General features: G+C 31.7%; 4 protein-coding genes across 5 annotated transcripts; 3 read left to right on the forward strand and 1 right to left on the reverse strand.

Annotated features, from left to right (window-relative positions):
* The first annotated feature begins 692 nt into the window (after positions 1-692).
* LOC137807350 (probable xyloglucan endotransglucosylase/hydrolase protein 23) lies at positions 693-2225 on the forward strand. The gene is made up of 3 exons (XM_068607957.1): positions 693-1232; positions 1348-1541; positions 1690-2225. Exons 1-3 carry the CDS (start codon positions 969-971, stop codon positions 2078-2080), a joined length of 849 nt encoding a protein of 282 aa, XP_068464058.1. The 5' UTR covers positions 693-968; the 3' UTR covers positions 2081-2225.
* Positions 2226-4362: 2137 nt separating this feature from the next.
* Positions 4363-5667, forward strand: LOC137807351 (probable xyloglucan endotransglucosylase/hydrolase protein 23). The gene is made up of 3 exons (XM_068607958.1): positions 4363-4699; positions 4810-5003; positions 5107-5667. Exons 1-3 carry the CDS (start codon positions 4418-4420, stop codon positions 5504-5506), a joined length of 876 nt encoding a protein of 291 aa, XP_068464059.1. The 5' UTR covers positions 4363-4417; the 3' UTR covers positions 5507-5667.
* A 2782-nt stretch (positions 5668-8449) lies between these two features.
* Positions 8450-9973, reverse strand: LOC137807354 (xyloglucan endotransglucosylase/hydrolase protein 22-like). 2 transcript variants are annotated; one of them, XM_068607964.1, is made up of 3 exons: positions 9506-9973; positions 9191-9384; positions 8450-9059 (listed from the first exon to the last, which is right to left on the reverse strand). In XM_068607964.1, exons 1-3 carry the CDS (start codon positions 9647-9649, stop codon positions 8654-8656), a joined length of 744 nt encoding a protein of 247 aa, XP_068464065.1. In that variant the 5' UTR covers positions 9650-9973; the 3' UTR covers positions 8450-8653. The 2 variants fall into 2 exon arrangements, with proteins under 2 accessions (XP_068464065.1, XP_068464064.1); XM_068607963.1 differs by having other exon boundaries at positions 9486-9872.
* A 225-nt stretch (positions 9974-10198) lies between these two features.
* Positions 10199-12070, forward strand: LOC137807355 (xyloglucan endotransglucosylase/hydrolase protein 22-like). Its single transcript, XM_068607965.1, has 3 exons — positions 10199-11101; positions 11206-11399; positions 11486-12070. Exons 1-3 carry the CDS (start codon positions 10841-10843, stop codon positions 11883-11885), a joined length of 855 nt encoding a protein of 284 aa, XP_068464066.1. The 5' UTR covers positions 10199-10840; the 3' UTR covers positions 11886-12070.
* The last annotated feature ends 423 nt before the right edge of the window (positions 12071-12493 follow it).

Below are 12493 nucleotides of genomic sequence, written 5' to 3' on the forward strand. Positions count from 1 at the left end.
GGCCTACAAGTTGGTATTATGGAGCCATAGAGAGAGTTCCATTCTTTAAAAAGAATTGAGAAATATTAGTAATATATTTTTTAGTGAATAAACTTTATATAAAATTTAGTAAAAGAGATGCTACTTTCATTTTTATTTTGAAAATACATAATTATTTCATAAAAAAAAAATAGTTGAATGACTATATTAACAGTATATAAAAGATATGAATGTTATACTATCATTGAATTATAAATATCATTGAAATAATTGTTATAAAATCAACAAATTTATTATATATGTGTATTACACGCTCACGATGGTTTGTGATTTGATAAAGTGTAAACCTATTTCACTGTAAATAAATTTTTTTTCATAGAAGATATGTTCCCAATATTAGTCAATTAAGAAAAACACAAGATTGTACAAAATAAAGCATTAGATTTAGTAAGGAAACAAGGCGTGTATTGTTTTATATAATATTAAGTGTGGGAATGAACATGTTTGTTAACACATGCTCTAAATTAGAGGACACCGCCATACATAGTACATGGTTTCTATTAGAGAAAAGTTTGTTTGATACTATAAACCCTAAAAAAACATTCATTTAACACGGTTTATAACAATATAATAATATTTTTAAATTAAATAAAATATAAATAAATAAAATATTAATTTATTATTTATAGAAAGCATATAGTGTGTATGGCGGTGTCCTCTGATATGCATTTCATGCAGCAGAAACGCGTGAAATGATTGGTGTGGGCGTCCCCCTTTCCAACAAACAGCTACTCTTTTTTACTCTTTCCTCATTCCTTACCAGCTGTGACCAACTCATTCAAAATTCACAACCTCCCTTCTTCTCACTTTCCTCTTATCTACCCCTCTTCCTTTTGCTGCACCTATAAATACCATTCTTTGCACTATCACCCAACACTCACAAATAACCAAAACCTATTTCATTCACTTTTATACACAAACAATTTTGCATGGCTTTTTCAAGACTTGTGCTGTTAATATCCATTGTTGGGTATTTTTTGATTGCTTCTGCAGCCAATTTCTATCAAGATTTTGATATAACCTGGGGAGATGGTCGCGCCAAGATACTAAACAATGGCGAGCTTCTCACTTTGTCTCTTGACAAATCCTCTGGCTCCGGCTTCCAGTCTAAGAATGAATACCTTTTTGGCAAAATTGACATGCAACTCAAACTAGTCCCTGGCAACTCTGCTGGCACCGTCACTGCCTACTATGTATGCCTTCAATTACTCATACATTTTCTATGCATCTAATTAATCATTCATATTCTTTATAAGTTTTAACCTTTTAGAAATACTAATGGGAAATATTTGTGGTGCTTAATTTCAGCTATCTTCAAAAGGAGCAACATGGGATGAGATTGACTTTGAATTCTTGGGGAATTTGAGTGGTGACCCATACATTCTCCACACCAACGTGTTTAGCCAAGGCAAGGGTAATAGGGAGCAACAATTTTACCTCTGGTTTGACCCAACTGCAGATTTTCACACCTATTCCATCCTCTGGAACCCTCAACGTATTGTGTAAGTTTCTAGATGCCTATTATGCTATTCTCCAGATATTGTTATGAACTAACATCACTACTACATGCTTTGTTCTGCTTTTGCTTTGGTTTCCTACTTGTGATAGAAGCAAAGTGTTGAGTCCATTTCTCAATTTGTTCTATTTCAGGTTCTCGGTGGATGGAAGTCCCATAAGGGAGTTCAAGAACATGGAGTCAAAGGGTGTTCCATTCCCCAAAAACCAAGCAATGAGGATATACTCAAGCCTATGGAATGCAGATGATTGGGCCACAAGGGGAGGGCTTGTTAAGACCGATTGGAGCCAAGCTCCATTCACAGCTTCATACAGAAACTTCAATGCCAATGCTTGCACAGTGTCCTCTGGAACTTCTTCTTGCTCAAACTCTGCGTCTTCTCCCAATGCTTGGCTCTCAGAAGAATTGGACTCCACTAGTCAGGAGAAGCTCAAGTGGGTACAGAATAATTATATGATCTACAACTATTGCACTGACACCAAAAGATTTCCACAAGCCCTTCCTACAGAATGCAATACGGCCTAATTTTTTGTTTTTTTTCCTATCTATTGCACTTTCTTTTTCATTTTTCTATTCTTTTCTGTTGTAATTTCCATGATGGTAAATTCTTTTATTCATTGTATAAATATTATTATAAAAGGGTTATCTTAATCTATAAGTTTTTTTAAAATATTTGCATAAAAAGCTTGTCATATGTATATCAACATATTTAAAAATATTAAATCTTCATAAAAAAACATACAATTGATTATCTTGACCCAGGTTAATGTGTAACTAGAAAACACTAACTTATGAAAGTAATAATTCTTTAATAGTTTAAGTTCAACATTATAAAAAAAAAAACAACTCTACTAGAACAGATACGAACATTGATACGATACGGATACAAAGATATGTAAAATTGTTAAAATGAAGAATATGGAGACACAGATCTATATATTATATAATTATGAATTATATAAATTGATTATATTTTAAAGTAGAAAAATATTTTTCATGACTAATTCACTAGAATTTATTTCTTATTTATATAATTATAATAAAATTTATATAATAATTTAAATTTTAAGAAAATTAATTTTTTTTTTTTTAAATTATTAAAACTATATTAAAATTATAAAAAATCTAACAAATATTTTTTGAATTTGATACTTACGTGCAGTTTGTCATATAATTTGCATACGTGTAGTTTGTCATATAATTTGTCATACCTGCACATAATGAGTGTCTAGCTTCACACTTATGTTATACCTACGACAATATGGATGTTTGCCCAATCTTGGTTCACTACAAACGGGCTAATTTGCATAATATTTCTGGATTAAAATATCTGTCCTATCTCGTATAGCTGAAGATTTACGAAGTAAATTAAAAAAATTATAATCTCAAAGTTGAGAATCTTGTAAAAACAAAGTTTTCCTATAAAAATAATAACTATAAATAGAAAGAATAAAATTTAATTATTTCCATATAAATAAATCTATAATATTTATATAATCAATCACTATATATTTAAGATATTATTTAGTTTAAAAAGTAATGTATACTTAAATTATTATTAACTTACTATATTTAAGATATTATCTATTTTAAAGTTTAAAAATTAATGTATACTTAAATTATTATTAACTTTCTCTAAACATGTAGAATTATCTAAATATATTTTGACATTAAATTTATTAAGATAATATGGAGATACTATAAATTTATATATATATATATGTTAATAAAATAATAAATGAAAATATTTAATTATATTTAATACATATATTATATAATAAAATATTTAAAAAATATATGAATTGGAGGACAGACTTATGGAAGCACAAACTTAAATGTTTTAACTCCACACTTTTTCTATAAAGGTTTGCACCGACCCTTACTATTCATTCTGTATTGTGATCTTTAACTTTGACCTTGATGATCTTCATAATTAATAAAAAAAAAATATTTTGTTCCTTTTCTTCTTATTTTCATTTTCTAGATATGTTTATACATATATCAATTCTTTTAAAGAATATAACAATGATTATTTTCTTATTCATAAAAAAAAAACTGGTTTTTACCATTCTTCTTATTAAATACGTACATCTGCATACATTAACTGAGATATAAAAAAACTAATAAACAATTTTATGAAGAAATATTAATACTTGTTGACGAGTTTGAACCGTGAGTAATAAGAGTTTAAAATATCTTTTTAAACCATTGACGAGTTTTATTTGTCGCTGTTAATAACTTTTAACACACAGGAGAATCACTACGAAATCTCGAATTTAAAATAAAATAAATTAATTGTGGTAGTTAAAAATGATCTCGACGTTAAAGATAATTATTTTAAACACTTTCGTCATATTTCAAACAAGTTAAATTAAATCAATTAAATTATCATTTATGATTTTAAGATATAAATTATAATTATATGTGATACAATAACAATATATACATTTATTTTTCCTCAAATAAAGAAGCAATTGATGATAGTGCATAAAAAATTAAGAAGGGGAAGTAATTAATAGAATCTGAATTAAGAAGGTGTTGTGAACGTTGTTTGGAGACCCACATGCCACTCCCCACCAGCTTGCAATTTGGTGAATCGCCAAAAAAAGCAAAAGCGCGTCCTTAGATACAACCAAACAACTCCACTTTCTCACAGAAAACGAGTATGACACCCAATTTTTCTTTCTAATATATTAATATTTTGTTTCAACTCTTTTAGGCAATAATAATAATATTTTAATTATTGCAGATTCCTCTGTTGCTTCCACATCTTTCAAGTCACAGACTTGTATAAATACCAATCCTACTTCTCTGTCCCAGACATCCCTTCATCCTTCCCTCATTCTTATATTCAAACCAACCATGCCATCTCTTCATTCCACATCTTCAACAATCATTTTCCTTTATGCATTGGTATTGGCCTATGCCTTTGCAGCTTCTGCTTCCAACTTCTATCAGGATTTTGACATAACATGGGGAGATGGCCGAGCCAACATACTGAACAATGGCGATCTTTTCACTCTTTCTCTTGACAAAGCCTCTGGCTCAGGGTTTCTGTCCAAAAATGAATATCTGTTTGCCAACATTGATATGCAAATCAAGCTTGTACCTGGAAACTCTGCAGGCACTGTCACTGCCTATTATGTAAGTACACATCCAGCAAAACTTGATGCTTTCCTCCATTCTAGTCCTGTTAAACTTTGAAATTCCTTCATCATTTTTATTCTAATTTGGTTTTGTTTGATGTAATGCAGTTGTCATCAAAAGGGTCAAACTGGGATGAGATTGACTTTGAATTCTTGGGGAATCTGAGTGGTGACCCTTACATCCTTCACACAAATGTGTTTAGTCAGGGAAAAGGCAACAGAGAGCAACAGTTCTATCTTTGGTTTGACCCAACAGCAGATTTCCATACCTATTCCATTCTCTGGAATCCTCAGCGCATAATGTAAGCATTTCTCAATCACCACACATCCCTGACAATGTTACATTTTAATTCCACACACAGTGTGCCATGAATTATGCTAATGAATCTATCACACATGTTTCAGCTTCTCAGTAGATGGGACTCCCATAAGAGAATTCAAGAACATGGAATCAGAAGGAGTTGCATTCCCGAATTATCAACCAATGAGGATATACTCTAGCCTTTGGAATGCTGATGACTGGGCAACAAGAGGTGGTCTTGTGAAGACCGATTGGAGCCAAGCTCCTTTCACAGCTTCTTATAGGAATTTCAATGCCAATACATGTGACCCTTATGGATCATCATCATCTTCTTCTTGCAGTTCTAACTCTGGCTCCTCCAATGCCTGGTACTACACCCAAGAGTTGGATTCATCAAACCAAGGGAAACTGAATTGGGTGCAGAAGAATTACATGATTTACAATTATTGCACTGACACCAAGAGATTTCCTCAAGGCTTTCCCACAGAGTGCCAAGCATCATGAGTTCCTATTAATCCTACTCAAAACAAATACCACAGAGTTCTTCATTCTTTCTAAGTCGATTCAATTCATTTTTCACTTGTATGAATGTTGATTCTTTTATTCTTTGGTATTTTTCCATTCTGTTACAATAAACAGAAAGAAGCATCATTAATTTTCTTCAATCCTTTACACTGTGCAAATTCTGCTCAAATTTGATTTGTTTAAGTTTAAAATGGCTTTTTTTTTTCAAGTCGCAGTAATACACGTTTGTACTAGTTAATATTCTTTTGTCGAATGAGTGCACCTTAAAAAAATTATTCCCATTTTGCAACTTAATATATTATTATTCTAAAAACATTTTTTATATTTTAATATATATTATTATATTAATAAAATAGGTTGTAAATTGAGAGTATTTTATTTTATATAAGTGTCAAACTAAAAAAATTCTTAGTCAAATCTTTGATGCATCTCTTCTACTTGATGATTGTCAACTCACTTGAAAAGGAGCAACTGACAAGTTATATGTATTCCTTAATTGCTATTGGAAGCATAAAAGATACATAAAAAGTAATTTAAAAAGTTGAAGGTATTTTTGGGATGAGATCATTAAATGGAGTAAAAGTCTATAAAATTTATTTTATTACAATATCTCCATTTCAGAGGTAATATATTCGGTTATAAGATTAAGATTAAGACTTTTACATTATAACTTTTTATCACTGAGTTATGCTGATATAAAATTAAAAAAAAATTAAATCATAAGAATAAAAAAAATATTTTTCTATCTTAGATATATATATATATATATATATATATATATATATATTGTCAATAACTAAATAAAGCATTCATATGAAAGTTTAGATCATATAAGTTTTATAAGTCTTATAACTTATGTTGGAGTAAAATTTGTAAATTGCAAAAAAAAAAGTCTTAAAAGTGATGTAACACGGCAGAAGCTACAAATTAAATTAAGATATCATAGAATGACTCATGCAATGAAGATATTTTTATAATTTATCAAATTTTATACCACCGTCATTAGTTGAATTGAATTTGAACAAGGATTTTTTGTTCATCATAGTATTAATATATGTGGCGTTTATCAACTCTGTAAATTAGCTGTTATAAAAATTAACTAGTCACATTTGATGAAATTTTTCTTAATCGTATTTTTTTTCTTACAAAAACATTACTTAAAGATTTTAATCTCAATTCAACTAAAACTGGTACTATAAAAATATTTAAGAAATTATATGCTTAAATTTATTACATATCAATATAGTTTATATAATGTCTATAGAAATTTTAAATCCATCAATTAAAATATTTCTACGCTTTTCTTTGAAATGATTTAAGTGAATTATTAAACCAATTGAATGATAAATAGAAACACAAAACACAAGCAATTGAATCATAAATAAGATCACAAATAGTGGTTTTAAAGAAATATCCCTCTTCACTAGATTTCTCTTTTCTTCTTCCCTTCTTCTTGTCTTGACCGTCAGCTCTGTCGCACCGATGCTTTCGGACTCAGTAATAGAGTATCATGTCGTTGCACTCGCGATCGCCGCTACACCCATGACCAACCATCCAAGCTCTCCAAACCCACACCGTTAGACTAGAATCATTGTTATAAGTGTTTTTTTTTTAATTTATTTGGCAGAATGACAATTTTTACATGTGTTGTTACTGTGGTTTTGTAATGATAGTTCTAGAATCGTCGTGATAAACAACTGATTTATAGCGACACCCACAATAACGACGATTTCAGAATCATCTTTATATGACGTTTTTAACCGTCGTTAAAGGATTTTTTTTAATAGTGAAAAATGATAGAACTCAATGATATATTTAATGAAAAATATTTAGAACCATAAGGAACCAAAAGTTGAAAAAAATCAAATCACATTAGAAATGAACTATATAAATATAATACTCTATATAATCGATATTAAACCTGGTGAACTATATAAATATGATACTCTATATAATACATACTTTATAATGTAAGTAATAATTTTTTATTAAAAAATATCATTTTTTCTTTCTTTCTGATATATATAAAACTGATAGACCGTTTTATAAAAATCAAACTATTGTGTTAACTATTCAATATCTAACACAATTGAATATCATGAGATGAAATCACATGGACAAGATGTCTTTGTTATCAAAATTTTCTTTTATATTTTATATGATGATAAGTATATCACAATCTTTATGGTTCAAAACAATTAATGTTAAGATAATATTTTTTCAATAATTAAAAAAGTGCTTTAGTTAATGAATAACAATCTAAGTAAGAGAAAGAGATATTATAAAATTTTATTTGAAAGAACTAGTAATAAAGGCTCCTACTCGTATCCACCCATTTTTAAAAGTGAAAGTTTCCACACCTTTGACTTATTTATAATTTTTCAAAAACAAGCCAAAATTTTCTCACTGTGTGGAAGAGAAAATGTCGAGTCAAATATTGCTCATAAAAACTTACTTTATTTAGAATGGAAAAATCATAGGATTTTATGAAATTAATCGTATAGTGTTACTCAAACTCACGATCTATCCTACTTCTGTAGAAGCAATTAAAAATTGAATTCCAAATATTTGAAAAACTTGTGTATATCCATAACAGTGTGAAAAGAAGTATGACTACTTGTCAGCAGGTCATTTTAATGAATAGAATAATATAAGACAGTGATCAAAATATCATTAATTTTATGTAAAATTATTTTACTTGACAACACTTTAATTTAAACTCCAAATTTATTTTCTTAAAAAATCTGTCACCTAATAAAAAAAATAAACTTGATTTATTTACTACCTAACTCCTTTTAGTACATGCAACCAGCGTATTCATGTGAAAATTTTGTTGGTTCACAGTACATAATCCTTGTGAGCATTAATTTTTCTTTTTATCAGCATGAGCATTAATTTCTTGAAAACTATAAACTAATTAAATGGATAGAAATGAAGAGATTTTACGCTCATAAGTAATATAAAAGGTTACATCCAAATAACAGAACCGTTATTCTACTGGAGACATTTTACATCATAAAAGAGCAAAAACGGCGAAGAAACAAGGATTTTTTTTCAAAAATAAAAAAAATAAAAGAATGGTTTTTGTAGCAGTTGTTGTGGGTATTGTGAGATCCAAGTGGAGTTCTAGGAGTGTGTGCATTCAAGTGGAAGGCCTTGAGGAAATCTCTTGCTATCCGTGCAGTAATTGTAAATCATGTAATTCTTCTGCACCCAGTTCATCCTCTTCTGAGCAGTTGAATCCAGCTCTTGTGATAGCCATGCATTAGTGGGAGGAGTAGCAGAGGAAGGAGAATTTGAATTGCACGAGGATTTTCCTGCATTCCAAACACAAGCATTGGCATTGAAGTTCCTGTAGGAAGCAGTGAAAGGAGCTTTGGACCAATCTGTTTTGATGAGTCCACCCCTTGTGGCCCAATCATCAGCATTCCAAAGGCTTGAGTATATCCTCATGGGTTGGCTCTTCGGGAAAGGAACCCCAATTGATTCCAAATTCTTGTACTCTCTGATGGGGGTTCCATCCACAGAAAATCTGCAACACACAATTATAACAAATTGAAATTAGTGACTAGTGTGCTACTCAGAAACAACTGATGTGTATCGAATTGTAGTAGCTTGCAATTTTATGTGTGTAGAAGATTGGATTGGGTGCTTAGTGCTTACACAATGCGTTGGGGATTCCAGAGAATTGAATATGTGTGGAAATCTGCAGTTGGGTCAAACCAGAGATAGAATTGCTGCTCTCTGCTACCCTTGCCTTGTGTGTACACATTAGTATGAACTATGTAAGGATCACCACTCAGATTGCCAAGGAACTCGAAGTCAATCTCATCCCATGTTGTTCCCTTCGAAGACATCTGAAAAGAGCAGAACAAACACCATATTATAAGTCTCTGTAATTGTTAGGTGAGAATTAAACATGTAAATAAATCTCCATAATTTAAGAAATCGAACAAACATAATAAGCAGTGACAGTGCCTGCAGAGTTTCCAGGAACGAGCTTGAGCTGCATGTCAATCTTGCCAAACAAGTATTCGTTGTTGGACTGGAAGCCAGAGCCAGAGGCTTTGTCAAGGGACAGAGTGAGAAGATTGGCGTTGTTGAGAATTTTAGCACGATCATGGCCCCACGTAATCTGAAAGTCTTGGTTGAAGTTAGCAGCAGCACAGAGAACAAAGTATGCACTCACAAGGAGAGGAAGAAGTGGTAGTAGGGTTGGAGAATTGGGAGAAGACATTTGACCAATATTTTGTATGAGTTGAGAAATGAACAAGGTAAGGTTTGCTTGCAATGTTTAGTGGGAAATGAAGTAATGTTTGCGGTGTGATGAGAAGATGGAAGAGAGAAGAAGGCATATATAGTGAGTGAAAGTGAGGAAGTGCCAGAGGAAAAGGACATGTGGATAGTTGTGTTATGGTAAGAAGAAAGGCGTGAAAAGGTTGGTATGAGAGTAACTTGTGTCGTATTTGATTAAATTAATAATGAGATGAGAAAGAAATATTGGTGGAGGGTAGAGGGTCACGCGGGTTTACGTTGCTTTTTCCAAGATCTTACTTACAGATAATGCCTTAACTCCACACGTTTCTACTCTCAACCCAACACACGCACATCTTCAAGGAACCACACCGACTCACCCATTATATTTATTTATTTAACATCATGTGTCACCTAATCCACACACACTCATGTATATATGTAGTCTAGCAAAGAAACAGTAGATTTGCATTAGATTGTGGAGGAGTGAAGTTTCGTTTCAAATGGGGCTATGGCGGTGAAGGAGAAGGAGAAGGAGTGTAGGGTATAGGGTATGGTCCTTAAAGTTTAGCACACTATTGTTATTATAATAGTTTAGCTGTAAAAGCGATTGCATTGGCTGTCACTTGGCGGTGTTGCTCTTCCAAAGGGAAGAAAATGAGATAGAGTTTGTGCAGCCAACTCTGTGAACTGCGCACTGTGTCAGAGTTACCTTACCTCTCTCTCTCTCTCTCTCTCAACTACTAAAACTTAACCATGTCTCCAACTTCATGAAAAGGGACCAAACGCATTCCTTCCAACAATATCTAATCCTGAATTCTGGATAATAGCGAGTGCCATCTGTACACTTTCTTACAGACAAAAAGGAGCCAACTGTCTCCAGCTTTGTTTTACAAATTGCAATTTCACACACACTTCCTTCCAATTCTCCTCACCAACTAAGATCTTATAAATACCATCATCAACCCTTTTTCATACCATAATTATCCATTCAATCACTACCAATTGCTGAAGATCTTTTACTTACCAAACACTACTACTACTTTCTACTTTCTAGAGATGGCTTTAACTTTGTGTTACATGCTTTTATTTCCTGTTATACTTATAGTTGCCTTTGCTGGTGACTTCAACAAAGACTTTGATCTCACTTGGGGAGATGGCCGTGCCAGGATATTGAACAATGGAGAGTTGCTCACTCTGACACTGGACAAAGCGTCTGGTTCAGGATTCCAGTCAAAGAATGAGTATCTCTTTGGGAAGATTGACATGCAGCTCAAGCTTGTGCCTGGAAACTCTGCTGGAACTGTCACCGCCTATTATGTAAGTTCTTCCTTTCACTTTGTCATCATACAACAATAATACAAATAACAATTCGTTTATAGACTCAGAGTTAATGATAAAAGTTTGCCTTTTTTTGTTTGCAGTTATCTTCAAAAGGAACAACTTGGGATGAGATAGACTATGAATTTCTGGGGAATCTAAGCGGTGACCCATACATTCTTCACACAAACGTTTTCAGCCAAGGCAAAGGGAACAGGGAACAACAATTCTATCTATGGTTTGATCCAACTGCTGACTTCCACACTTACTCTATCATGTGGAACCCCCAGAGGATTATGTAAGTCCTCATCTGATTCACCCATTCACCACTTTGTTTCCTTTTTTTCTCAATCCTTAACATAATTTCTTATGCTCATTATTCAGATTCTCCGTTGATGGCACTCCTATTAGAGAGTTCAAGAACTCAGAGGCTATTGGGGTGCCCTTCCCAAAGAATCAGCCCATGAGGATATATTCCAGTTTGTGGAATGCTGATGACTGGGCAACAAGAGGTGGACTTGTGAAGACAGATTGGACACGAGCTCCATTCACAGCTTCCTACAGAAACTTCAATGCTCAAGCTTGCATATGGTCTTCTGGAGCATCATCTTGTGGTTCCAGTGCTTCTGAATCCACCGGTGGCTCATCATGGCTTTCACAGGAGATGGACGCTACAGGCCAACAGAGGTTGAAATGGGTGCAGAGGAACTACATGATATATAACTATTGCTCAGATGCGAAGCGTTTTCCACAAGGTTTTCCTCCGGAATGCAACATCTCTTGAGCCAAACACAAAGCAACGTAGTACTTTTATTTTTATGTTCTTCTAGGACCAGAGTGCCATTCCAATACTTTGTGTATTTTATATTATACTTAAATTCTTTCATTCCTTCGTTCCCCCTGTTCGTCATCACTGTGTTAACAAATACGGCCATTTTTATAATAAAATACATACAATATATTTTTTTATCCTGTTTTATATTTTGCATTTTTTAGGCGGTATTCTAAAGGAAATAAAGTAAGGAAACTTAGGTTATTTGACTTCAGGAAGGTGCCTTGAATTTGATTCATATATTAGAATAAATTTGGTATAATAATATATTTAGAAAATATTTAAAAAAATAAAATTTAAAAAATAATTTAATGTAAAAAACGATTTTTTTAAAATGTAAATTAAAGTTAAAATGAAATTTAAATTAAAATACAAAATTATTATAAAATATTAAAAAAATTATAATGAAAAAATATAATAAATAATTATCAAAATTTAAATAAATTAAATTTATTTTATTTTTTATTTTAATGTGGTTGAAATTTAGGTACATATATATATATATATATATATATATATATATATATATATATATATATATATATCTCTAGAAGTTAAAA

Source organism: Phaseolus vulgaris, chromosome 3, assembly GCF_000499845.2.
Source record: "Phaseolus vulgaris cultivar G19833 chromosome 3, P. vulgaris v2.0, whole genome shotgun sequence".
Lineage (NCBI taxonomy): Eukaryota > Viridiplantae > Streptophyta > Magnoliopsida > Fabales > Fabaceae > Phaseolus > Phaseolus vulgaris.